This window comes from Furipterus horrens, unplaced genomic scaffold (genome assembly GCF_987537825.1).
Source record: "Furipterus horrens unplaced genomic scaffold, mFurHor1.1.pri manual_scaffold_7, whole genome shotgun sequence".
In the NCBI taxonomy this organism is placed as follows: Eukaryota; Metazoa; Chordata; class Mammalia; order Chiroptera; family Furipteridae; genus Furipterus; species Furipterus horrens.
This window is the reverse complement of record NW_028327177.1, coordinates 32,258,047-32,284,732: the sequence shown is the minus strand read 5'-3', so window position 1 is coordinate 32,284,732 and position 26,686 is coordinate 32,258,047. Positions and strand designations below refer to the sequence as shown.

Below are 26,686 nucleotides of genomic sequence, written 5' to 3'. Positions count from 1 at the left end.
ATATTTTGGAAATTACCCTTTTATCAGGTGTATTATTGGCAAACATGTTCTCCCATTCACTGGGTCCCCTTTTCATTTTGTTGATGGTTTCTGTTGCTGTGCAAAAGTTTTTTAGTTTGATGTAGTCTTATTTATTTATTTTTTTCTTCGTTTCTCTTGCCCAAGTAGATAGAACAGCGAAATACTGCTATGGGAGATAGTTGAGATTTTACTGCCTATGTTCTTTTCTTTAGAATTTTTATGGTTTCATGACTTAACATTTAAGTCTTTTATCCATTTTGAGTTTATTCTTATGTGTGGTGGTCTAGTTTTTTTTTTAATGTACCTGTTCAATTTTCCCAACACCATTTATTGAAGAGACTGTCTTTACCCCATTGTATTCTCTTGCCTTCTTTGTCAAATATTAAATGACCTTAGAGATATGGGTTTATATTTCTGGGCTCTATTCTGTTCCATATAATGCCTGCTCTTATGCCAGTACCAGGCTCTTTTGATTACAATGACCTTGTAGTATAGCGTGATATCAGATGTTGTGATACCTCCAACTTTGATCTTTCTCAAGATTGCTGAGGCTATTTGGGGTCTTCTTCTGTTCCATATAAATTTTTAGAATATTTGTTCTAGATCTGTGAAATATGCCATTGGTATTTTAATAGGAATTGTGTTGAATCTATGGATTACTTTGGGTAGTATAGACATTTTAATGATCTTAATTCTTCCAATCCATTAACACAGTATATGCTTCCACTTATTTGTATCTTCCTCAATTTCTTTCTTCAGTGACCTATAGTTTTCTGAGTATAGGTCTTTTATCTTCTTGGTTAAATTTATTCCAAGGTACATTTTTGTTGTTGCAATAGCAAGTGGGATTGTTTTTCTTAATTTCCCCTTCTGATAGTTTATTATTGGTGTATAAAAATGCCACCAATTTCTGAGTATTAATTTTTGTATCCTGCTACTTTGCTGAATTCATGTATTAGATCTAGTAGTTCCTTGGTGGAGCCTTTAGGGTTTTCTATGTATATTATCTTGTCATCTGTGAATAATAACAGTTTTACTTCTAATTTGGATGCCTTTTATTTCTTCTTCTTGTCTGATTGCTGTGGCTAGGACTTCCATTACTACATTGAATAAGAGTGATGAAAGTGAACATTCCTGTCTTGTTCACGATCTTAAGGGAAACATTCTTTAGTTTTTGCCCATTGAGTCTGTGTTGGCTGTAGGTTTGTCGTATATGGCCTTATATGCTGAGGTATGTTCCCTCTATTCCCACTTTGCTGAGAGTTTTTATCAGATATGGGTAACGGATTTTGTCAAATGCTTTTTTGCATCTATTGATATGATCATGTGATTTTTATCCTTCATTTTGATAGATCACATTTATTGATTTATAAATATTTTACCAAACTTGCATCCTGGAATAAATCCCACTTGGTCATGGTGTATGATCTTTTTATATATTGCTGGATTCAGTTTTCTAATATCTTTGTTGAGGATTTTGGCATCTATGTTCATCAGGGATATTGGCCTATAGTTTTTCTGTGTAGTAGCTTTATCTTGTTTTGGAATTAAGATAATGCTGACCTCATAAAAAGAGCTTGGAAGTCTTCTCTCCTCTTGAATTTTTTAGAATAGTATGAGGAGGATAGATGTTAGTTCTTCTTTGTATGTTTGGTATGATTATCCAGTGAAGTCATCTGGTCCAGGACTTGTTTGCTGGGAGTTTTTTGTTTGTTTGTTTTTTTAATTGTTGCTTCACTTTCATTAGTTGTAATCAGACTATTCAAGTTTTCTGATCTTCCTGATTCAGTTTTGGAAGATTGTATGTTTCTAGGAATTTATCCATTTTGCTCAGGTTATGCAACTTTTTGGCATAGAGTTGTTCATAATATTTTCTTAACAATCCTTTGTAGTTCTGTGATGCTCATTATTACTTCTTTTTTATTACTAATTTTATTTATTTGGGTCCTCTCTTTGTCTTGATGAGTCTGGTTCAAGGTTCATCAATCTTATTTATCTTTTCAAAGAACCATCGTGGTTTCACTGAGCTTTTGTATTGTTTTTTTAGTCTATGTGTCATTTATTCCCCCTCTGATTTTCTTCCTTCTTCTTACTGTGGAATTTGTTTATTGTTTTTTTTTTTTTTGTTGTTTTTTTTTTTGGTTCTTTTAGGTGTAGGGTTAGATTGGTTATTTGAGACTTTTCTTGCCCCTTGAGGTAGGCCTGTAATGCTGTGAACTTCCTTCTCAGGACTGCTTTAGATGTGTCCCATAGCTTTGGGGTTGTTGTGTGTTCAGTTTCATTTGTTTCTAGGTAATATTTTATTTCTTTTTCGATCTCATTGTTAACCCATTTATTGTTTAATAAAACGCTATTTAACTTTCATGTGTTTGAATGTTTTTCTTTTCTTTTTTTATTGTAGTTGATTTCTAGTTTTATATCATTGTGTCAGAAAAGATGCTTGATATGATTTCAGTCTTCTTGAATTCATCAAGACTTCTTTTGTATCCTAACATGTGGTTTGTCTTTGAGAATTTTTCATGTGCACTTGAGAAGAATGCATATTCTCCTGCTTTGGAATGAAATGTTCTGTAAATATCAATTAATTCCATCCAGTCCAGTGTGTTGTTCAAGGTCACTGTTGCCTTGCTGATTTTTTGTCTGGAATATCTATCTATTAATGACAGTTTGGTGTTCAAGAACCCTACTATGATTGTATCACTGTCAATCTTCACATTAATGTCCATCAAGGTTTTCTTTTTATATTTAGGTGCTCCTATGTTGGGTGTGTTTACAAGGGTTATATCCTCTTGTTGGATTGATACCTTTAACATTATGTAGTGATTTTCTTTGTCTCTTGTTATGGCCTTTGTTTTAAAGTCTATTTTGTAAGTATTGCTACCCCATATTTTTTTCATTTCCATTTGTATGGAATATTTTCTTCCTCTTCACTTTCAGTTTATGTGTATCTTTTGTTCTGGGTGGGTCTCTTGTAGACAGCATATACATGGGTCATATTTTCTTATCCATTCAGCTACCCTATGTGTTTTGATTGGAGCATTTAATTCATTTACACTTAAGCTTATTACTGATAGGTATTTATTTATTACCATTTTATTCATTATACCTATGTTTATCTCTCAATTTCTTTTTTCTTTCTTCTTAAAGCAGGCCCTTTGACATTTTTTGCAATTTCGGTTTGGTGGTAATGAATTCCTTTAGCCTTTTTTTGTCTGGGAAGCTCTTTAGTTTGCTTTCAGTTTTAACTGATAGCCTTGGTGGGTAGAAGAGTACTGGTTGTAGGTCCTTTCTTTTCATGACTTTTAATATTTCATGCTAATTCCTTCTGGCCCGAAGTGTTTCTGTTGAGAAATCATCTGACAGCCTTACGGGAGCTCCTTTGTCAGTAACTAATTGTTTTTTTTTGTCTTGGTGCTTTTCAGATCCTCTCTTTTTTGACTTTACCCTTTGCCATTTTAATTATGATGTCTTTGTGTAGACCTCTTTGGGTTTATCTTCATTGAGACTCTCTGTGTTCCAGAACTTGTATGATTTTTTCTTTCATCAGTTAGGGAAGTTCTCAGCCATTATTTCTTCAAACAGATTCTCCATCCCTTGTTCACTTTCTTCTTCTGGTTCCCATATGATGCAGATGTTGTTGCATGTTATCCCAGAGGTCTCTTAGAGTTTTCCTCATTTTTTAAAAAATTATCTTTTCTTTTTGATACTCTGCTTGGGTGCTTACTGTTCTCTTTTTTTTTTTTTTTTTTTGCTTACTGTTCTCTTATCCTCTAAATTGCTGATTTGATCCTCTGCTTCATTTAATCTGCCATTGATTCCTCCTAGTCTATTCTTCATTTCAGACTGGTTGTCTTTTATGGTTTCTATGTCCTTTTTGAATGCTTACTATCTCTTTGTTTAAGTTCTGACAGATCACCCATTCTTTCCCTGACGTCCTTGAGCATTCTTATAACCATTGTTTGAAATTCTGCACTTGGTATTTTGGTTTCTTCCATTTCATTTCATTCCTTTTCTGGGGATTTTTCTTGTTCTTTAATTTGGGGCATACTTCTTTGTCTCCCCATTTTGTCTTTGTGTGTTAGGTAGATCTGCTGTGACTCCCAAACTTGTTATGATGGTTTTATTATGAAAGTGTCTCGTTGGGCTCAGTGGAACAATCTTCTACATCACCTGAGCTCCAAGCTCCAGAAATGTTTCTTGTGGGTTATGTGCACCCTCCTGTTAACAGATGAGTCTTAAATGCTGTTGTCCCTTTTGTGGGTGGAGTTAACCCTTCAGGCTGGCTGACTATAAGGGTAAAGCTCAGTCACCATGTATGAGACACTGTGCAGGGACTGCTCCTGAAGGCAGAGTTGTTCGCAGCAGGGTCTGGTGCCTGCCAGAATCTTCCTTTTGGTGTGTTGCTTGTGTGGCTAGTTGAGTCAGGCTCTGGTGTGGTCTGAAGTCCACCACTGGTTGTGTTGGTTCTGGGTCCAGCACCAACTGGGTGGTGTTCAGGTACAGATCAATATCAGACATTGTGTGTAACCAGTCTGAGATTTTCTCTCTCGAGCTATCATGATGTTCACTCTTTGTGGCTGCATCTGCTTGGCCTGGGTGTGTGTGGGAGGGGCCAATCTCTGTATAAGGGTGGGCTTCCTCCAGCTTAGAGCTGGGGGTAGATCTGTAAAAAGACTGAGGCTCTCTGAGGTCTGCCACTCCACCTCCCCCTGAGGATGCCTTGTCTTTCTCCAGAGCCTTCCAAAGAAAGACTGTAGAGTGAGCACAGACTGGCCACAACCCACAGACTCTTCTACTGGTTGCGAGCTCAGTAGTTTGGGGCAGCTGAGGTCGGGAGGATGGGGCTAGTGGATCTTCCATGTGGGGGTCATGTAGTCAGGCACTTGATGAGGGGAAAGCAGCCCATGCTCCAGAGCCAAACCTCTCAGTCTTCACCAGAGTCTCCAGCTCTGGTTCCCCCAGGGGGGGTACGCCACAAGGTCAGGTTGGGTGCAGCCAGCATCCCCTCTGGAGGAGCAACTCTGCCAAAACTAAGCCACTGGGCTCAGGAGGACAGATCAAAAGTCTCCAGTTGGGAGTGGTGCCAGCCCACCCGACAGGAGGGGGTAAGCACTTCATCCCAGTCCCAGACAACAGCCTCTAAGGGACTCTCTCTGAACATCCCAGCTCTGAACCACTCTCCCTTTTTCCCTTGCAGAACTGAGCTCAGCTGGTGGGATATCTGGGACTTGGCAGGGCAGATCCAAACAGACTCTGACTGCGGGTAGTGCCCACAAATATATAGGCAGGGGTGGGGTGCGGCAGATACTTCTTCCCCTTCACAGGTTAGCGCAGGCTGAACTCACCAGGACAATAGGAGCCATACTCCCCACGATGAAGCCACACATCTCATTACTTCAAAAGTCCCAGTTCTGCACAGCAGTCTGGTCCCTCTCTGCAGCTAAACTCAGCAGTACGGGGCTGGCCAACTGATTCAACAGGTGGTTGGGGGGTGCTCTGGCTGTTTGCTTGAGGTGAAGACCGGTCCCCTTTCCAAAACCACAAAGTTTAGTCACTGAGTCTCCAAGCGCCTCCCCAGAAAAAGAGCCTCAGAGGGTACTGCCGGGTGCAGCCAGTAGACCCCTCCACAGGACCCAAGCATGACAGAGTGGCCTTCCAACAGTCAGGGACTGAGCCGTGTACCCCCAATACTTGTCCCTGAGAATGTGGCATCTGGGTCTCCCAGCCTTAGCGAGTCCCCACTGATTTTCACCACCATATGCTACGTGGGCTCCTCTTCCTGTCTATTGCTCTGGGTTGGGGATTGCTACGTGGGGTTGAGACCCCACACTCCTGGGTGCAGGTGGTAGCCCTTTCCATGTCTACTCTGCTTACTCACCTCTGTGCCTTCTTTTTCTGTAAATCCTTGGTTATAATATTTCAGTTTAGCTAGGCCTCACTTGGTTATTCCAATTGATTGCAGGTAAAAATCACCATTTGTAATGCTTAGTGGATTGATCATATAGGCTATAATCATCAGTGGATGCTAAAACAATTAAATGACAGTGGATGGAATTTTAAGATAAGATGAGGAATCAGGTTGTCATAATGTAAACACACTGGCTCAATCTCACTACAAGTAAAAATTAGGAAAACTGACATTATGTACTTCCTGTTATGACACAGTGCGAAAGCACATAATGTCACCCATGCAATATTCTTGCCTGAGAAAATTGAACCTGAATATAATCAAGCCTCTAGATTGAAACACTAGGTTACAGGAAGTAGAGGGATAGAGAGGAAAATTAAATAATACCACAGGAAGCGATTAGCCAGATTGAGAAAGTAATATGTCTCACAGGACAAATGACTCAGTGTCTCCAACAAATCAAAGGAGTGGTGGTGGTGGTGGTGGTGGTAGAAAAACTGTTAGATAGAGAAATTTAGGAAACAAAACAATGAAATACAGTGTGTTGACTTTGGCTCCTGATTCAAACAAATCAACTATTAAAAAAAAGACTTTGGAAAAAATCTGGAAGATTTAATGGATTAAATATTAAATTATATTAAGGAAGATTAATCTTATTAGGTGTGAAAATGGGATGTTGGTTTTTTTAAAGACTTTATTAGATACACTTGAAACTAATACCAAAAAAAATTGACTGTAAACCATAATTGAAAAAGAAATTTTAAAAAACCACTTCCTTAGAAATATATACATAAGTATTTCCAAATGAAGAGACATGGTATTCAGGCTTTGCTTTAAAACAAAAAGTTGGAAGAATGGGTGAAATAAAATTGGTAAATAAATAACTAAGAGGAAAATACAAGAGGATTTATTGATAAAGGGATTATACCTATGACTTGTAAGAATTTAATATATAATAATGACCTCTCAAAGATGATTTATTTAATACATTTAACTGGATCAGTTGGTTAACTACTAGAAGTCACACCTGGATTGAAAAGTGAAATGTAAACTATGAAACTATAAAACTAGAAAAGAATATATCAGGTTGGAAGTTAACATTATAAGTATAAAGAATAGAAAGCATCAAAAGGGGAATATTCATTGATTTTACTTTATTACTGTGGAACATTTACATATCCAACAATCATAAATAAAAGACATGGGTAGATTTGAAAATCATGCAAACCTATAAGCAAACATAAATAAGAAACAGAAGAGACTGCTAAACTTCTAAAAAGATTTAGCTCATAAATAACCAAAGAAATTAATGTAAAAATAACATTTTTACCCTCTTCAAATTAGCAAACTTTAAAAAAAAAAAAAAGCCATTATTTTATAGAATCACAGACTTAGTGACATGGGCACCTATAAAACTACTGGTCTCAGGATAAATTTTTGTTAACCTCTTGTAAAGCATTTGGTGATATATACCAAAAACTTCTAAAAAGCTAATTATCTTTGACTCACTAATTCTATGAATCTAACTCAAGGAAATAACTAGCAATGTGAATAGCTATTTAGGTTCAGGATCTTCATCACAAATGGTTATAAGGGCAAAATATGTAAAAATGAGAGAATTTTAAACAAATTGGTTTACCTGTACAGTAAAAACTTAGGTAAACATTTAAAATCATGTTTTATAGAATATTTAATGACATGGAGAGTTGCTCAGGATATATTGTTAAATGAAATAGAAGTCAGTATGATCCCAATTTTATGCCATCTATATACATATCTAGACAATGGATTGGAAATGAAATACTTTAAAATAGCTGCACCGCTGGGTGTTGAGAATATAGGTGTGTTTTTTCTTTTCTTTTTTATACCTCTTCATATTTTATAAATCCTCTTCAGTAGCATGTGTTTGATCAGGGAAAAAAAAAACATATTTTTTTAAAAGAGACATTTACTACATGTAGAGTTCCCTTAAGTCTGTAGAAAACCAAGTGTTATATTATGCTTGAAGATTAAGTTTTAGACAAGGAGAATGTTAAGCTTCAGAGGAGGCAAGTAAAGGCAAGAGAATGGAGGCAAAAGGACTTGAGCTGACTTTGAAGCATCGATGGGAATTGGCTAGTTGGTGGGGTAGCTTAAAATTGTGTATGTTTATTGTTGTCATGAATCATCATGTCACGAAGACCAGAAATGGATATCTGATCCATACGTTAACTGTTGGGTCATGCATCACTACCTTATTTTGGAATTAATTTAAAAAGTGCTTTAAAAGTATTTAGAAAGCAAAAAAGGACCATTTGTATTTATAAAAATAGTTACCGTAATTCTAAGATTCGAGTTTTTGGCATGCATTAAAGAGCAATAAAGTTAATCTTAAAGAAAGCTAAGAATATCAATATACAATGAACTTAGTATGGATTTTTTTTTTTTTTAAATAGGGCAGAATAAAGGAGGTGAAATAGAGACCTGCAATGGAGTTTGGCAAAATAGAAATAAGTAAAACATAGAGGAGAATGGGAGCCTCGAATAATGTTAGAATCTCTTTATCTCAAATATGGTTTCAGTAAAATTTTAGTTGGCTTCTGAATTTTGTAATATGTGATAGCAACTAAAAGAAAAAAATATTTTTTAAATAGTTGAAATTTTCATAATCTTCATCTTAATTCAAATGTTTTTAACTTTTCAGGAAAATCTGTGTAGCCAGAGAGGTTTGGTACCCAACACAGAGGGTCAGACTTTTCAGATTGCAATTTCTAGCCAGATGAGACAGCACTATGACAGAATTCATGAGACACTAACAAGGGTTTGTATAAAATACAATTAAGATATATTTTGCCAATATTTCATGTTGTTTAAATACCAGAAATGTAAGAGATTTACATTTATTCTTGTTTCTTTTTCCCATTAGAAAAATGGACCTGCTAGACTATTGAGTTCATCAGCAAGTACTTTTGAGCAGAGTATAAAAGCATATCATACTATGAATAAATTTCTTGGTTCCTTCATCGATCATGTATGTATATCAGCACTTATATTCAAGCTAGAATCAAAATGCAGTTTTTTTTTTAAGTTAGCCGGGAATGTTAATTATTTCTTTAGTCAAGCAAAATGGTGGACTTAGGAAACATCCTCCCTTTTCTTGCTATCCAAATTAATACTGGGGCTTAAGAATACATTTAGGTTACGCAAAAGTAAAATAAAACTTTATGTAACTATTAGCATATTGGTGATTACCTTAAAATATGTCTATACTGGGATTTTGTTAGCCAGTTACCAAAACCTTACTGTATTACTTATTATAGAAATATGCTATGCTATGGATATAGTCCTGATAAACTTATTATAAATTAATTATCAGTATATCTAGTCTGAGTACTACTAAGTACTACTAAGGGCATTTAAAAATTAAAATATTCCTAAAAGAAATTTTGTTATGAAGTCCAGTGGAGTAAATTCAGTCTTTTTGAAGAACAGATTTTCTTGTATAATATTCATTTTTTGTTTTATTTTGATTTTTTTAAAATTGGGAAACATTTATTTCACTGCTGTTTTTGAAATGACTGTGGCTTTTTATATTAGGTTCATAAGGAAATGGACTACTTTATAAAAGATAAGTTGCTTCTTGAAAGAATTCTTGGAATGGAATTCATGGAACCAATGGAAAAAAGCATCTTTTATAATGGTATCTCAACTGCCTTTGCTGAACTTGATTACTATTTTAAGAGTTTGAAAAAAAGTACTTGTAGTTATTAATTTTTCTTTTAATTTTAGAATTTTACATAAAGAGGAAGCATATGAACTCAGTTGAATTCATGGAATTATAGTAGTTTTCTGTGGTGTTCCATTTTATTATGTCTTGTAGCAAGAAACAAATATATAAAAGATAATTCTTCTAAAAGAAAGTAAAAAAACTGAAATTCAAAAGCAATGGCACATATAGAAGAGGGAGTCAAACAAATAAAATTCAGACTTTATTGGAATGTTCATTCAGTAGCAAACTTACGAAACACTTGAAAATTAACACTTGTGACTGATTTTTAACATTTAACTTTCATTTTATCAAAATTCTTAAAAATCACAGATATATGTGATGGGACTTGACTATACGTGATTTCTTATCATTAAAAAGGTAATTAATGTATGTGCCACTTTTAATGTGACTGATAAGCTCTTGTGTGGCTTAGTAAGAATGGAAATGATACAACCAGTGTCCTAGAGATCACTTACCCATGGCATCACTGAGTGCCACATGTGCCAGTCCTGGAATGCACAGACCAGTGGTCTCCCCCATAGCAGCTTGTTTAGCAGACTACAGAAGGTAGGTATGTGACTGGGAGAGTGGAAAGCTGCTGGAATAGATGTCTGTGCAGGCAAAGGAAAGTAGAAAAGTTAACCAGACGTGGGGTGAAGCCAGAGAAGCAACATGAAGTTTGAACTGGGTCTTAAAAATAAGTTGCTATTGTCAAATGAGAGGGTCAAGGGAAGAGACACAAAGACATTTTGTGCAGAAGGGGAAAGGGGCATTAAACACTTAGGAACTTTATGGTTGAAGCCTTGTATGAGGTGGGACACAGTGAGAGAGAGTGCGTGGAAGATAAAGAGGGAAGGGACCCAACCCCAAAGACTGTCTAATATCCTAAGGAGTTTTACTTTATCCCATAGAGCTGTTATTTACAAAAAACATTTGTTTTAATTTTGGTCCCACAGGAGGTGTGCAGGTTAATCCACAGAGATAGGAGAAGAAAATACTAAAATGTCTACTTGTATATTTGCAATTCCATCATTTTTAATTTATATTTTTAAAAATGTATAATGTATACCCTGGCTGCTGTGGCTCAGTGGATTGAGCGTCGGCCTGCGAGCCAAGTGTCGCTGGTTCAGTTCCCAGTCAGGGCACATGACTAGTTTGCAGCTCAGGTCCCCAGTTGGGGGTGCGAGTAAGAGGCAATCACACAGTGATGTTTCTCTCCCTCTCTTTCTCCTTTCCCCTCTCTCTAAAAATAAATAAACTAAACAGATTATTAAAAAGAAATGTATAATGTATACAGTACTAATTAATAAAAATATGCCTATTGTGGGGTGCGTGCTTCACATTGTATTCTGATAGAGATACTTTATGAAAACAATTGAAAACTCCTGTTAATGAACGTGGAGGTCATCAGAAAGTCCTAAACAGATCTGATCTGTAAATTGGAAGGATTACTCTGGGAGTAGTGAATAGGTTAACTTAAGAACATAACAGTGTAGTTTTCAAAGTCTTCTGGTTTCAGATTCAAAATCCAGCTCTTCTATTAAGAAAATTGTTTACCCTTTCTGAACTTTAATGCCCTTTCTGTAAAATTAAGTACAACCCTCTTAAGGGTTGCTGTGTTTTTTCATGTGTATCTTGTATTAATAACCTGGTATGAGAAGACACCTAGTAAAGTGATGCTGTTAGTCCATCATCACCTTTTTCTTGATTTTTATTGGGAGATGATGAGAATATGGACTAAGGCGATATTAATGGGGATAGAAAAGTAAGATTATATTTAATGCCAGAGATATCAGGGGAAAAAGTGATAGAAGAGAAAGAGGAGTCCAAAATTATCCAGATTTCCAGCTTGTGTGACTAGGTGGTTGGTAGTGCCTTTCACTAAGACAAGGGTGTGCAGATGAAGGACCAGGTTGTGAGGGAAAGGTTAAATTTAGTTTTGAATATGCTGTGTCCTGAAGTATTTTGGGAAGAGATGTCCAGTAAGGCATTAAATGTAAGAGAATGGATCTTAGGAGGACGTGAAGGCACATAGTAAGCAGGGGCGTCTCACCAGATGAGGTCATTGTTGGAGCAATGGCAATGAAAGATCACCCAGGAAGAGAGCACAGGCACGCACGCGTGCACCCCCCCACACACATCTTTTAAGGATATCGCATAAAGGTAAGTGAATTTTCACAAACTTAATATATCCCTGTAACTAGCACCCTGAACAAAAAAGAACATTACCACACACCAGCTGTCCCCTGTATGAAAGAGCTCCTAACTGGGTGGCATGGGCAGTTTCAGTGCTTCTCTGGACCTCCCTGAGTATATGTGTACTTGGTTTTTCTCCTAGTGAAAGGGTCTGTAGCTTCCATCAGAATCCTAAAAGGGTGTTTACATCCCAAAAAGGATGAACCTCTCCTCGTAAAGTGAGACCAGGTTTCAGAGCAGAACTTTAGAGGACTATTTGAGACAAATCATAGCACACTGTGTACCACTCTAGCCTGTGTTGGTTTTGTTTTGCTTTTTTAACTCTTAAGAGAATCTTTCTAAGATCTTTATTTTTTAGTTATATAAACAAAAAAGGATATTTATTAACTGATCTTTTAAAGGTATTGACAGTATACTTAACACTACTAGCAGTTACCAACGGAGTTGGTGCGGAGATAAAACTGAATTTTAGCCCTGGCCAGTATGGCTGTTGGTTGGAGCATCACCCCACCATACACCGAAAGGTTGCAGGTTCAATTTCTGGTCAGGGCACATACCTAGGTTGTGGGTTCGATCCCTGGTTGGGGCACATACCAGAGGCAACTGATGGCTGTCTCTCTCTCTCTCCCCCCCCCCCACCCCCGCCTCCCTCCCTCCCGCCCTTCCTTTCTATAAAAACAATGAAAAAATGTCCTCAGGTGAGAATTAAAAAAATTTTTTAACTGAATTTAATGAGCAGAGTTTCTTGATTAACCTTTTAGATCACCAAATTTTAATATCCTTTGTTTATTTTTATAAGCCATAAAGTATTATAAATAGTAACTAGTTTCTATTATGCTGTTTTAAAATTTCTAATTTACATCTTAAAAATTGTTTTTTTGATAGATGAAGTTTATTCTTTCAGCAGTGTTCTGTATTATGGAAATGAAGCCGTTCTTCTTATTTATGATCTACTGTTCTTCTGTGTTGTGGACTTGGCTTGCCAGAATTTTATTTTAGCAGCCTTCCTTACATACCTACAACAAGAGGTAATGTTTTAATTATTTTCTGGGTTTCTTTTAAAAGAAGTGTGTTGGAAGTAGATGTTTATTTTGTGATTTTTTTAAAGATTTTATTTATTTTTAGAGAGAGGGGAAGGAAGGGAGAAAGTGAGGGAGAGAAACATCAATGTGTGGTTGCCTCTCGCGTGCCCCCAACTGGGGACCTGGCTGCAACCCAGGCCTGTGCCCTGACTGGGAATAGAACCAGTGACTCTTTGATTCTCAGGCCGGTGCTCAATCCACTGAGCCACACCAGCCAGGACTGATATTTATTTTTATAGTACAAAGTAACGATGTTGACTTTCTCCAGGAACTTGTAAAGGTTTCGAATATGATTAACCCTATATAAAAAGGAAATAGCATTCCAGCCAATGTCATTCTATAATACACTCTCCACTGGGATCAGTGAAATACTGGGGTCTGTGGAGGGCATAAATGGCTCAAGCAAATGTGAAAGGAATTCAGTAGGAAGATACTTAAATTGTTCATCTCCTAGATGCCAGATGTGAGCAGTAACTAATGTCCCAGTTACCCTCTGCACCAGATGCAAACATAACAAAAAGGCGAACACTGGAGATCTAGCTCAGGGCTAGTTTCATTTAGATATTTTAATTGATTTGCATATTTAATTTTCTTTATGTATTTTTATAATTCTGAATTGTTTTAATTTTTTCCCAGATTTTTAGATTTATCCGTAATATAGTAGGACAGAAGAATTTGGCATCCAAAACATTGGTGGATCAAAGATTTTTGATTTAATTTATTAAAGAGATAACTTAAAGACTCAATATAATCATGGCCCCCCCAAAAAGGTCATGATTATCAGGTTAGTTTGCTATATTTTTTTAAAACTTGTAATACAAATGATTCTACTTTTATTTGTTTTTAACTTACAGAAAGATTTATTTTTATAATTTATGGATACATTACTTGTTTTGTGAGTATGTAATGTGATGTAATGGAAAATACTGTTTATTTTGTATAGTATTTAATTCACCACCTCATAAATTAGACAGCACTGACAATGGGAAAAAATCTAAATGTTGCTTTCAAAACAATATTTTTAATGATAATCAAAACAGTCTCCATCATTTGTCTCTGTAGATTATTTTTTAAACTGGGATTTCCCTGCATTTTTTCACATTGAAAAGATTATTTGATTCCAAGTTCAAGCCTAGTTTTCAGTTCAGTATTTACTTCTTTACATATTTTATGGTTAAGTAAGTATTGAAAAATAATTTAAAGTTTACTTAGAAATTTAAAATTGTATATTGCTGACTCAATTTGCTGCATCTTAATTGCTCACCCTATTTGGCAATAGACTAATTCACTATTGGATTAATGGGCATCTCAAGACATGGAATATATTCATCCCTTTGTTTACTTGTATTATTAGGTCAGTATACTCTTTTCATGAAATGTCATTTACCTTTATTAGGCTATAATGTGATAATTTCCCCAATATAGTTTTTTATGAATTTTAAATTACTTAACATTTTAAAAGCACTATCAAAGTGTTGGTCTTCTGTTAAGTTTAAAGATTGTAAATGACAAACTGTAAATTTATTATATTGACAAGCTGATTTATTGAAAGGACATTTAGGCTTCATAAGTCAGTAGGCTTATATTTTTTTTAATTAAGGAAAGAATATTAGACCCAAAATATACTTAATGCAAATTGTGAGCCATGTGGGTAATAATTTTTTATTATATGATTTTTTTCTTCATCATGCTCTGTAATAATCCTTTTTATTGTATAATATGTACTTGAAATACACTCTATATCAATATTTCAAGTGTAATGATTATTAACCACCACACCACCATTTCTTAATGCCTTCTATGGTAATGCTATGTAAATACTTAAATGTAATGTTATGTAAATACTGTTATATTTTGAATTTAAAATACAGAATAAAACATTTGGTGTTTCTATTTCCTGTTTGATTAACGTGTGTTTCATGAAATAGCATTTAGGAATAAATAGAGCATATGGGGGCATATGTCCCCAGCCATTGCCAAAGGTGAATCTTACGCATTTCCTTGAATCTTGGGAATTACTAAGGAGAAAGAGGGAGGGCTAATGAGTGAAGTATTTGAAACTCCAGTTTCTGAAAGGTCACATTACAGAAATCCCTTTATAAAAGCTGCAGATATAAATAAATATACCAGCATGGATTTTTTTTTTTTTATACCACCTGCACAGAAGCATGTGAAAGATATTCAGCTCTTATTCCACATATGAGAAGTTCATATTAGTGTGAACTTTTTTTTAAGTGGAAATTGCAAAAACAATAGGATCAGTTGACTCACCTGCTGATAAATTAAAACAGAGAAAAGACATTTTAAAATCCTACACTATTTTTCTACAGTATTAGTTTTATTTTGGTTTGATACAGGAAAATTTGCTCATATGCTGTTGACTCCTTTGTTCACATTGCCGTAATTTAAATTTTATGATCACATGACATCTTGCATAACTGATTTTATTGATTAGTTAGAACCATTCATTAAGTCTCTTCATCATTTCATAATGGAACATACTCTAGATTCACCTAGAGGTTCTTTACAAGCTGCTGTGTGCTTTGTATCCTCCCTGGAAGCATAAGCCTCTAAAATAATTCTGCAGTCAGCCTCTCTGTTATGAGGTGTTTATGTTTGCTTACTTGTCTTCTACTGATGTCTTAACAAACTGCCTTTTGAGAAGGTTCTCTTGGCTACCTGGGTTGAAAAGCATTCAAAATGAACATTAACTCAGTGCTTATAAACGTGAAACACGCATTCTTTTTGTTGTCTGTAAATATTGACAAAAGCTGAAAAAAATAAATAGAAGTAGTGTGGCTTACTGGAAAATGCTCCAGATTTAGTAACAGAATCCTGGATTCTAATTAGAATTTGGCCCCGGTCACTTACTAGCTTTGGAAGCTTGAATGAAATCATTTGGCATCTTTGAGCTTTATTCTGCACCTCTACAATGGAAATAATAGCCCTTGCTTACCACTTCATTAGGTAGACTTATAATAGTAAAGTATGAACACTGGAATTCTTATAATCCTTAGTTTAAAATTTATGCCTCCAAATACTTTTTTATTTTGCTCATAAATTAATGATATGATACCAGAACTCAGATTACTGCTATCAGTAACTGACCAATGAAAACACCTGAGCCTTACTTCTCCTTCAGCCACTCCAGTCTCTCCAGCAAGGGGCCCTGGTAGAAGTCAGGAAAAGGAGGCATGAAGTTGTCGTCACACCACGTTGCAGATGTGGTTCATGGTACAGCTAAGAAAAAAAGAGGGAAGAGAAAGGAGTATTTTCTTAGGAAGGGAGAGTTTGATTTGCTCATTCATTCAAACAATATTTCTACCTCTTCTCACTCCTCAGTTATTTGGAACATTCTTAAAAGTTCTGAAAAGTGCTACAACCACCAGGGTGTGAGATGGGGAAAGCTCTTTACTGTGCATCTGTGGTCACCAGGACTTTGACCTGGGAAAAGTAGTATTTGAGCTAAGATTTAAAGTGCAATCAGAGCAAGGAATAATACACACTCTGAGGTGAAACACGTGCTGGTTGTGAACTACAGGTATTTGCATACAGAATACATGTACAGGGGTAGGCAAAAATAGCTTTACAGTTTATTCTTACCTATTGTATTATTTGTAGTAGTTGTCTTTCCATAAAAGCAACTGTAAACCTACTTTTGCCCATCCCTGTATTGTTTATGTTTTTTACATTTTTTTGTATATTATGATGTTTTCACATCTTAAAATTTTTTCCGGACTGCCTTCCCAAGACTAGCCAGTTTTTCGAGTCAGCGAAAAGCCTAGCCAAGAGCGTGCTTTGATGCAAACTAACCAATTTAGATCCATACCTGCTCTCTCTGCCCCATACTTCCTAGAGGCATATTCCTCCCAGGACCAGGTAGCAGGCAATTTGGGGCCACTCCTATAGCTTATAGTGGCTATAATTATTCAAGAAAGCCAATTCTAAACTGTTCACCTCTGCCCTGCCTTGCCTTTTCTGCAGAAATGCAGAAACTAAGTAATGCCGTGGCCTAGGCCCTCCCCTCACTTCTGTCCCCCTGCTTCCTGACCAACACTGTTGCTTCTCCAGGTGGCTCTGTGGTGTGGGTGCCTGTGTGGCACGGCATGCCACCTGCTTCTAGGATCTGTGATTATAATAAACTGTCTCCTGTTGTGGCCCCACCTGACTGACCATCACATTAAAAAAAAAAACAAAACAAACAGTACTTGTGGGGGGCTTGGACAAAGATGAGGTTGGAAAGAAAAACAGCTGTTATCTTGGAAAGGTTTTTACATCAAGCCACAGTGTATGGAGAGTTTAACTAAGCGAAGTTCACTAGCCCACCTTCAAATAAAATACTTAAGCACCCCAAAGAGTGCGTGAATGGACAGAGGGGCAAGAGGGATCTTCCACAGTCAAATTTCTCTGAAACAATTGAGGCCCGCGATCTAGGAGACTGGTGTATTCCCCACTCCTGCCCATTGCCTGGCTGCGTTCCCTGTAGGAGAGGCAATAAAGGCTGAAGAGCACAGAACCTGGACCAGACTGCCTGTTTTCAAGTATGCACTTCTCCACTTACTAGCTGGATGATTTGGAGCAAGTCACTTACCTCCCTATGTAAATTTCCTCATCTGTAGAAGGGATTAATAGTACCTACCATATGGAGTTATTGGGAAGATTAAATGAGTTAACGAGTATACAGTGCTTAGAAGAGTACCTGGCACATAGTAAATGCTATGCAAGTGTTAACTAGTAGCGGTGGTGATGGTGGTAGTATTAGTAAGTTCCATTAATACTTAATTCTGAAAGAGAGACCTGTGTTGGTTTCTCTGGAGCCTGTGTTAAGGCATTGCTCTGAGTCCTAGAAGTAATGATAGACAAACAGCCCAACACAAAGCAATCTGCAGGTTTAAAAAATAGTCTTGCTTCTATTATAATTCCTATTACCAAAAAATACATGGCTGTGGTTCAAGGATTGAACAATGACCCCTGGAACTGAGTCCAGAAAGAGAGCCACAGGTATACAGTCACTTGACTGCGACAAGGGTGACATGTAGAGCAGTGAGGAAAGGGTGGTGTTTCACTGGTCAATTGAATGTCACAAAGGAAGAACCTCTACCCCTGTCACACACAAGTATCAATTCCAGGCAGATGGTAGATAGAAATATGAAGGGTTAAATGATAAAGCTTTTAGAAGAGAAGATAGGAGAATATATTTATGACTATTGTATTGGCCAATATTTCTTAAACAAGACCCCCAGAAGACCAACGTTAAAGGAAAACATTGGTAAGTTGAAGTTTACATTCTAAATTAAATTTACACTTACGTGTATTCACATTAAATGGAAATTTTCTGTTTACGTTGAAATTAGGAACTCTGCTAATCAAAATACACCATAATAAGAATGAAAAGGCAAACCTCAATATGAGAAAAAAATATTTAAAACTATATATCTGACCAAGCACTTCCATCCAGAATAATGAATTAACCAAATCAGTAAGGAAAAGACAATCTAGTAGAACAATGGGCAAAGGACTGAAGATACGTCTCAAAAAAAAAAAAAAGAAAGAAAAAAATGTTTCCAAATGACCCAGCCTTAGCCATGAAAATGCAAAATAAAATCAAGGTATCACTCACTACGAAACCTTAAAATTTAAAAACTTAGAATACCAAATCTTGATAAGGATGTGGATGGAGCAAATGAACATGCATAGTACATTTATTATATAAAATGAGGTGTTTAGCTTAAGTTGTAACTTTCAGGTGGACTACTTTTTAAGTATCTTAAAGAAATGAAGACGGCTTTGCTCTGCATTTGATGGGAGCCATGGTGACAGCAGATGGCAGTAGAGGGCACATTAAGCTCTTCAGCAAGTTTTCCTCAAGGCGGTGAGCTCAGGACTGCAGGGCCCAGAGAACTGTGCTCCCTCTTCCCTCATGTCACTGCCTGTCGTCACTGCTCACTTGTGTTGTCCCTCCCCTTACGCACCAGAGCGTTGGGGGGTTCGTATGATAAAGTGCACTGCTCTCTATGTAGTGCTGAGGTTTTTCAGTTCGAGTTTGGGAACTGAATGCTAAAGATAGAAGTAAACTTCCATCCATCTCCCAGGGACAGGGTCACAAAATAGGTCACATCTCAGGGAATAACAAAAAGAGCTAATTATCTATGATTATGGAATCCCCTTCCTTCATCTAAATGCAACACACATTGACATTAAAACTTTTTAGAAAGCAAACCATGATCCAGAGTACGTAATGCCTCTTACGCAAATACAATCTGCCCAAATGGAACTCTGACATTTTCCTTTATACCATGATACACATTACATCATATATAACATACTATACTGTCTGTTAGTATTATATACATATATTTTAATGTGGCAACTCTAAACCTTCACCAAAGGCAGTATGGTCTCAAAGACCCATGAAGCCTCTTAGGTTCTTTTAGAGTTTGTTTTATTGTAAGTGAAGCATCCATATTAAGCAAGATTACAAAAGATGTTCTTCCACATGTATAAATTTGTATATACATATATATTTCACCCATATTTTGTTCATACAATATTTGTGCTTTTTACTACTATTATGTTATATTCTACATTTCTTATATTTATTCTTTTACATGATGAAAGCTAAAGAGAGAAAAATAATCACAAAAGTCTTGAGCTAACTCAGAGAACTCTGGACAAGTCTGTTACTGGGTCTGGTCTCTACCAGTCTCATTACCCTTAACCTGTACCTGTTTCTTTCCTTCGGAAGAGAACGGTGAAATTTACATATTGTGGTCAATGTTTTGAACTGCTGCTTATTCAGACAACTTTCTAATATCTATTGGAACTTACAGACAAGTTTCTTACATATATCTTCCAATTATAAATCTGTTGTTTTGTTTTGACAAATGATAGCAAAGATAAACAAAATTTTTCATCAAAGAATTAGTTTATCCCCTTTACCCCTACCCAATCACTCTGGACACTTAGACACAACCATGTAACAGAAGAGGAAGCTCCTGGGTAGCTGTTGGCACCACTTATAAAAATACTCGTCATTAGGGAAAAACCAGGTGTGTTTTAATCACTCTTTTATCTCAATTGTCTGGTAGTAAGACTTGGAGCCCCACCCCACACAGGCCAGGCGAAGGAAACAAAGCCTGTAAGACCTGACCAGGAAACCTGGAAAGTTGGGTGCATATGTGCCTCGATGCTATAGCCAGTGGGCCCTGGTGGGAATCGGGCCGTGAGAAAATGCTTTATGTCCTTTGAAGCTTGCCCTGTTCTTTTACCTTGCTTGATCACTTTATAGTACCAGCAGCAGAGGTTTTAACTTTAACTGAAAATGAACTCACCCTCCCTAATTTATGGCCATCTGAAGTCTTTGTGTCCAACATACTCTGGCCTGAGGGAGATCTCAATGTTCCTTCAATTGTTAACCCTGAACAGTATCTGCTTTCTGTAATCAGCACTGTTTAACATTGGTTGATGAGCTTTACGTGCATGCTACATGCCCTTAAGCTTACTGCACTCAATAAAAGACCTTGGAAGAAGGCAACTGAGGCATTTGTCTCTCAGACATTTGCCAGCCTTCTCTCCCCTAGCACAGGCTGCCTGGGAAGTCTTCCATTTTAACCATGACACCAGGGGATCTCTGCAGGTCGGGGGTCCCCAACAGTCTGGCATTACAACAGGACCATAGTAGTAGATGTTTGAAGGAATTAATGATTGGGCATCCTAGTTAGGGTTATTGTCTATTGTAATGAAGAGCCTCTGGGTGAGATTGCTTGATGCCATAACTGCTTACTTCTATGGAGCATAATCGTCGTCGTCGTCGTCGTCGGCAGCCGTCCGTCTCGAGAGACGATGGTGTAGCTTCTTAAGAGTCTATCTGCACCGCCGAGAATGGCTGTGCAGTCCGACTCGGGAGTGACATGGTAGTATCTGTCTCCTTCCGTGTTGTATCGACATCTTGCGATGACGCTGAAGCTACAGAGCCTGGGCAGGGTAATATGGAGGGTCTGCTGTTGCCCATGCAGCAGACCCCCCCTCTCTTCGCAGCTGAAGGGTCCAAGGGAAAGACGGAGTCAATACAGCTTGGCTTCAGGTGCGCCACAGGAGTTGCCGGTGTTGACTACAACGTCAAACCGCCTTAGGGACTCCGGCTCCGGATTTTCTGTCGGGGTTTACTCCCTTAGCCTTTCCCCTGAAGAGGTATGCCGCAAGGCAGCGGAGGTTTTTTGGAGTCAGAGTTTTCCTTCTCTGATGTGCCCTGACTGGAAGATCGAACCAGCGACACTTAGCTCGCAGGCCGACGCTCAATCCACTGAGCTAAACCAGCCAGGGCTGGAGCATAATCAGTTTGCAAAATATCTATCCAGTGCTTGCAAATGCTGGGAACTACAGTAGATGCTAGGGATACAGAGGCCTCTACCTTGATGAAGTTTATGGTTGAAGAGAAAGAACAACAGGTAAATACAAGTATAAGTACTATAGTAGTTTTTTATGGCTGCTGTCAAAAATTACCACAATTTAGTGGCTTAAAACACAAATTTATTATCTTACAGTTCTAGGATTCATAGGTCTGAAATGGGTCTCACTGGCTTAAAACAAAGTTGTCAGCAGGGCTGTGTCCACGCAGAGACTGTGAAGAAGGGAGACTACTTTCCTGCCTTTTCCAACTTCTAGAGGCCGACTGCATTCCTTGGCTCTTGGCCTCTTTCTATTTCCTCAAGGCCAGCAGCATAGCAACTTCAAATTTCTTTCTTTCTTTTTATTTATTTATATATTGATTGATTTTAGAGAGAGGAAGAGAAGGAGAGAGAGAGCAGCAATACTTTGTTGATCCACTTATTTATGCATTCATTAGTTGCTTCTTGTATGTGCTCTGACTGAGGATTGAACCCACAACCTTGGCGTATTGGGACTATGCTATAACCAACTGAGCAAATTGGCCAGGGCTTCAAATTTCTTTCTGGCTCTGGCTCTCATGCCTCCCTTCTTCACTTATAAGGACTCCTGTGATTGCATTGGGCCCACAACATAGTCTTCATCTCAAGATCCTGAATCATACCTGCACACTCCCTTTTACCATGTAATGTAATATATTCACAGGTTCTGGGAACAAGGATGTGGACATCTTGGGAGTGAGGGGGTGGATTATTCTAACCACCACAAGCACTAATAAAAAAATTTACGGACATAGGAACATAAAACCTAAAATAGTTTGGTAGTCTGGAAAGGCCTATGGAAGAGGTATTTTAGTCAGCCAGGATGATAGGGTGGAAATGAAGGTGAAGATTTTCAGATAGCAGGAACAGCATGTGCAAAGTCCTGAGGTAGGAGAAGATTTATTTAGAGGCTCTCAACTGGCCATTTGACTGTAGAGAAAGGATTTGCTTAGAGTCAAGCATATAGTTTCAAAGCAAGAAAAATTAAGTGCTTGATGCCATTTAGTCATATTCTTGACCTTCCACATTGCAGCAACTAGAGCAAGATTTTGTTTTGTCTTAGCTAAATGTGCTTCTGCCATGGAACATTTCTCATTTTCTGAAGCCTCTTTCAAAGCCATCATTAGACAAAGTTTCAAAGGATCATTACCTAGATGGGAGAGAGACCAAGCTCAGAACACAAAGCAAGAACCAGTGCCCTAATCCTATTGGGAAAAGTCTACTGCTCACTGGGGCCTATTAATCTGATCATGTTCTCATGTTGGCAGTTTTCTTTTGCAGCGACTCTAGTTGTGAGGAGCTGAGGAACAGAACTGACCAGCAGGGAAAAGCAGTTGGTAGCAGATTAGGGCATTGTAAGAACTAGTTTTAAAAAGAATCATAGAGCTTTTTCCCTTATGTCACTATTTATATTTTCTCAAGCCAGCTCTAACTGGAAATAATCATAGCCAGAGTTTACATGGTACTTTGATTCCTAATATTTTAATAAATATTTGAGTATCATTACATGTCTCTTTTTTAGTTTGTTTTATAAGAACACAGCAATGCCAACCACCAGGGAGACCTGTGAAATTGACATCTTCATTGATACTTACTAGACTACTTACGCTCTAATCCCCAAAGGGTAAAGTTATAATAAGGTCAAGATGGTGGCATAGGTAAACATGGCTTGCCTCATCACACCACCACATGAAAATTACAACTAAACCATAGAACCACCAGAAATTGAGTTGAATGGAAGTCCAACACTATAGAATTAAAGAAACCACATCTATCCAGACCGGTAGGAGGCACGGAGATGCAGAGACATGAAATGGGCTGGTCCCACTCCAAAATGTAGTGTAGAAACATTTGGGAGGGATATCTTGAGAGTGAGGGGTCCCAATCACACACCAGGTCCCCAGCATAGAGTCCCAATGCCAGGAAGATAAGTCTCCATAACTTCTGGCTGTAAAAACCAGCAGGGATTGAGTTGGTGGAAGATACTGCTGGATTCCCAAGGAGTTCCTCTTAAAGGACCCTTCCATAAACTTACTCAGACTCACTCCTTCTGAGTTCCAGCAGCAGGGGAGCAGCTTGAAAGGCACCAGTGGCATATGGGGAGGAACTGACATCAAGGCAGGAGCTGGGGGACAGCTTTATCACAGACAGAACAGCAAGCAGAAGACATTGTTCCTTTTCTGAACCCTCCCCCAACAGATCCACAGTCGGCAATCGGGTGCCATATCTGAGACTCAATTAACCTGGCTTGCACTTCTTGCCCTGCCCAGGTGTTCAGTGAGGCTCCACCCCACCCAACTTATGGAATAGTCCAAGCTGTTTCATACGAATGGAAAAGTAACTTCTCCATATGAATGGCTAGTCTTGGCTCATGCTTCACATTTTCCTAAACCCTCTCATACAAGCAACAGCTGGCCTCAGTGAGCCCTCAGCCCCTGTACCTCTTGCTAAGTGGCCGCAGGCTCGGCACTATCAGAAGCCAGCCTAGATTCACAGCTTAACTTCACCTGAGATCTCCAAGCTCAGCACAAGTAGCAACCATCTCAGATTGCTTTATAGCTCAGGTTGGGTGGGCCTGGGCAGAACACAGGTGGTGGCTGAACTTGGCCTGCACCATCTGGGAAACTCCAGGGCCTGCACACCCAGTGGAGAGCTACAGACTATGTTGGAGCACCACCACCCTGCCCCTGCACAGATGATCCTCAGTGGAAGGCAGAGTTTGGAGGTCAGTGGTCATAGCCAGTCCTTGCAGCTGACTGGCTTGGGTAAATCCCTCCCATTAACCTGCCAACAGCAATCAAGGCTCAGCTATTAGAGGAAGGTGTACTCAGCCCTCACAAAAAATTCACCTTGAGTACTAGAGGCTGTTCCACTGGACCCTGCAGGACACCTACTACCAATTAGGTCATGCTACCAAGGCAGAGAGTCATAGCAGCTCTACTTAATGCATAGGAACAAACATAGGGAGGCTGCCAAAATGAGGAGACAAAGAAACATGGCCCAAATGAAAGAACAGATAAAAACTTCAGAAAAAAAACTAAACAAAATGGAGATAAGCAATCTATCAGATGCAGAGTTCAAAACACTGGTTATCAGGATGCTCAGGCAACTTAGTGAGCCACAGTGCCATTCAAGTCAAAATAGTTGGTTGAGAGCTTCGGCTAATGTCTATGTTCAAGTCTATGCACATTGGTTTTCCTCATCAGAAGATGGTTCTTGTGTGCACATCTGCTGGATCCCTAACACTGAGGTAACTGCATTTATCACAGTTACCATGAGACTCTTGTGTGGTCTTTAAACTAGATTAATATTACCCATTTACGTAAAAAGCTGTTTAATAAAAATTATCCTGGATATTTAACATGTAATTATTTTAAGAAATTGAATTGATTGAACTTTTTCTCATGATTAAATGTATTGACTCTCCTTATTTTAACACTGTTAAGGCCTTATACTCCCAAATCCAATAAAAGTAGTTTGGTTTGGTTTTTAAATCAGTAAGACCTAATCACATGATAAAGACAATAGGGACGAAGAAATGAGAGCAGGAGACAAAGAGAAGAAAGGACAGTAGGTGACATAGTAGTAGTTACTGTTAAAAACAATTACAAGCTGTGGCTCAGTGGATTGAGCGTCCGCCTGTGAACCAAGTGTCACTGGTTCAATTCTCAGTCAGGGCACATGACTAGGTTGCATGTCAGGTCCCCAGTTGGGGGCGTGAGCGAGAGGCAACCACACAGTGATGTTTCTCTCCCTCTTTCTCTTTTCCCCTCTCCCTACAAATAAATAAACAAACAAATAAATTATTTTAAAAAAGAAAACTACAAAAGTGAAAATCTCTAAAATATCAGTGATTTAACACAATATAAGTTCGCTTTCCACTCAAAGTTCAATGTTGTTGATATTTATGATTTGTGTGTGGGCATTAATCTAGTGACTTGGCCTCAGTGTTCTCACTCAGATCCTCTGCCATTTGGTTGGTGCTTGGAGTGGGGAGCAGAGATTCAATGGGCCAGGGCTGAAGGTGAGTCCGTCACATCTAAATAATTTCCCTCAGCCAGAACTAGTCCTAGGCCATGGCAATCTTCCTGAGGGGCTGGAATATGTAGTCTAGTCTGTGCTCAGAAGGTGGAAGTGGGTATACTGAGCACCTAACCAGTCTCTGCTACAGATTAAATAAAAATGCCTCTGTCCAGGTTTTGTAAAAGTTAGAAAAAATGAATTCCTTGTATATAAAAAATTTCAAACTGATTCATCTTCTGTCAATTCTATGGATGCCTTAATGTAAAGGACTGACAGAAGTGAATATTTAATACTCTCAACCCTGCTAAATATCAGTTAATTCTTAAGTGGGAGTGCATTACCATGCTGTCAAATGCACCAAAAAAAGAAATGTTTATTATTTTTATAGGTAAGGCTCAGTACAAAACATTGTTTTTAAAACACGGTATTGCAAATAATTAAATAAAAATGTATTTTTATTTGATGCAGCTCAACATTATTATATAAACATTTTCTTTACAATCGTCTCAAAAAAAAACCTTCTTCCTATTCTTACCCCCCCCGCCCCCAAAAAACAATTTTAAAAAAAGCTAGACATATACCCACTGAGTCACAGAATAATTGGAATTCTAACAGGAATATAACTGTAAAGCAATTTTTTAAAAAAGAACACCGTTCTACTTTTTTTGAAACTCCACACAGCAGGTAAGCATTTTATGGGTCAAGAGTTTCTAACACAGGGTGTTATGCAATAGCTCAGCTTAGAATAGTTGTCTCCTTTGTTCTTGTACATCACGCACATGACATTTGGTGACATCCTGAGGTTTGGGAGGCTATTGGATTAGACCTTCTGAAAAGAAAAGGTTATTCTACATCATGTATAAGAAAAAGCTTTGATGATTCATAAAGTTAAAGCCTTTTAGTTCCTTTCAGGGGAGATTTCCCAGCCGATGTGTTGAAAGGGAGGTGGCTGTGTTATATACATCGCCCCCTGGGAGAACCACAGAGCCCAGCTGGCTTTTTGCAGGAAGGACCAAGCACTAAGCCAACTTTGATTAGACAACTTTTAAACAGCACAAAACACACAAAGACATTTTCAGCCTACAAAAAGAAAAAGAAAGAAAGAAATGAATGTGTGTCAGCGAGTCTGCATGTTATAGAAAGTACAGGATTGTTCCAGCAAACGTTCCCTTGTGAGGAAACCTACATCAGGTTTGTGTCCCTAAGAACTCGTCCTATATCCCTGGTCCATGCCACTGAGGTCAGCCTGCTAAGGTAACTTTTGCCTCAGAAAATAAAAATT

The 26,686-nt window shown here is 37.9% G+C and overlaps 1 protein-coding gene across 1 annotated transcript in view; it reads left to right on the top strand.

The window, feature by feature from the left end:
• TMEM67 (transmembrane protein 67) overlaps positions 1-14,762 on the top strand; it is a 53,572-nt gene extending 38,810 nt beyond the window's left edge. Inside the window, exons 24-28 of the mRNA XM_090282806.1 lie at positions 8,613-8,729; positions 8,835-8,939; positions 9,506-9,608; positions 12,759-12,901; positions 13,592-14,762. Coding sequence (XP_090138932.1) covers positions 8,613-8,729; positions 8,835-8,939; positions 9,506-9,608; positions 12,759-12,901; positions 13,592-13,672 — 549 coding nt within the window. The 3' untranslated portion in view covers positions 13,673-14,762. The remainder of the gene's footprint in view (positions 1-8,612; positions 8,730-8,834; positions 8,940-9,505; positions 9,609-12,758; positions 12,902-13,591) is intronic.
• The last annotated feature ends 11,924 nt before the right edge of the window (positions 14,763-26,686 follow it).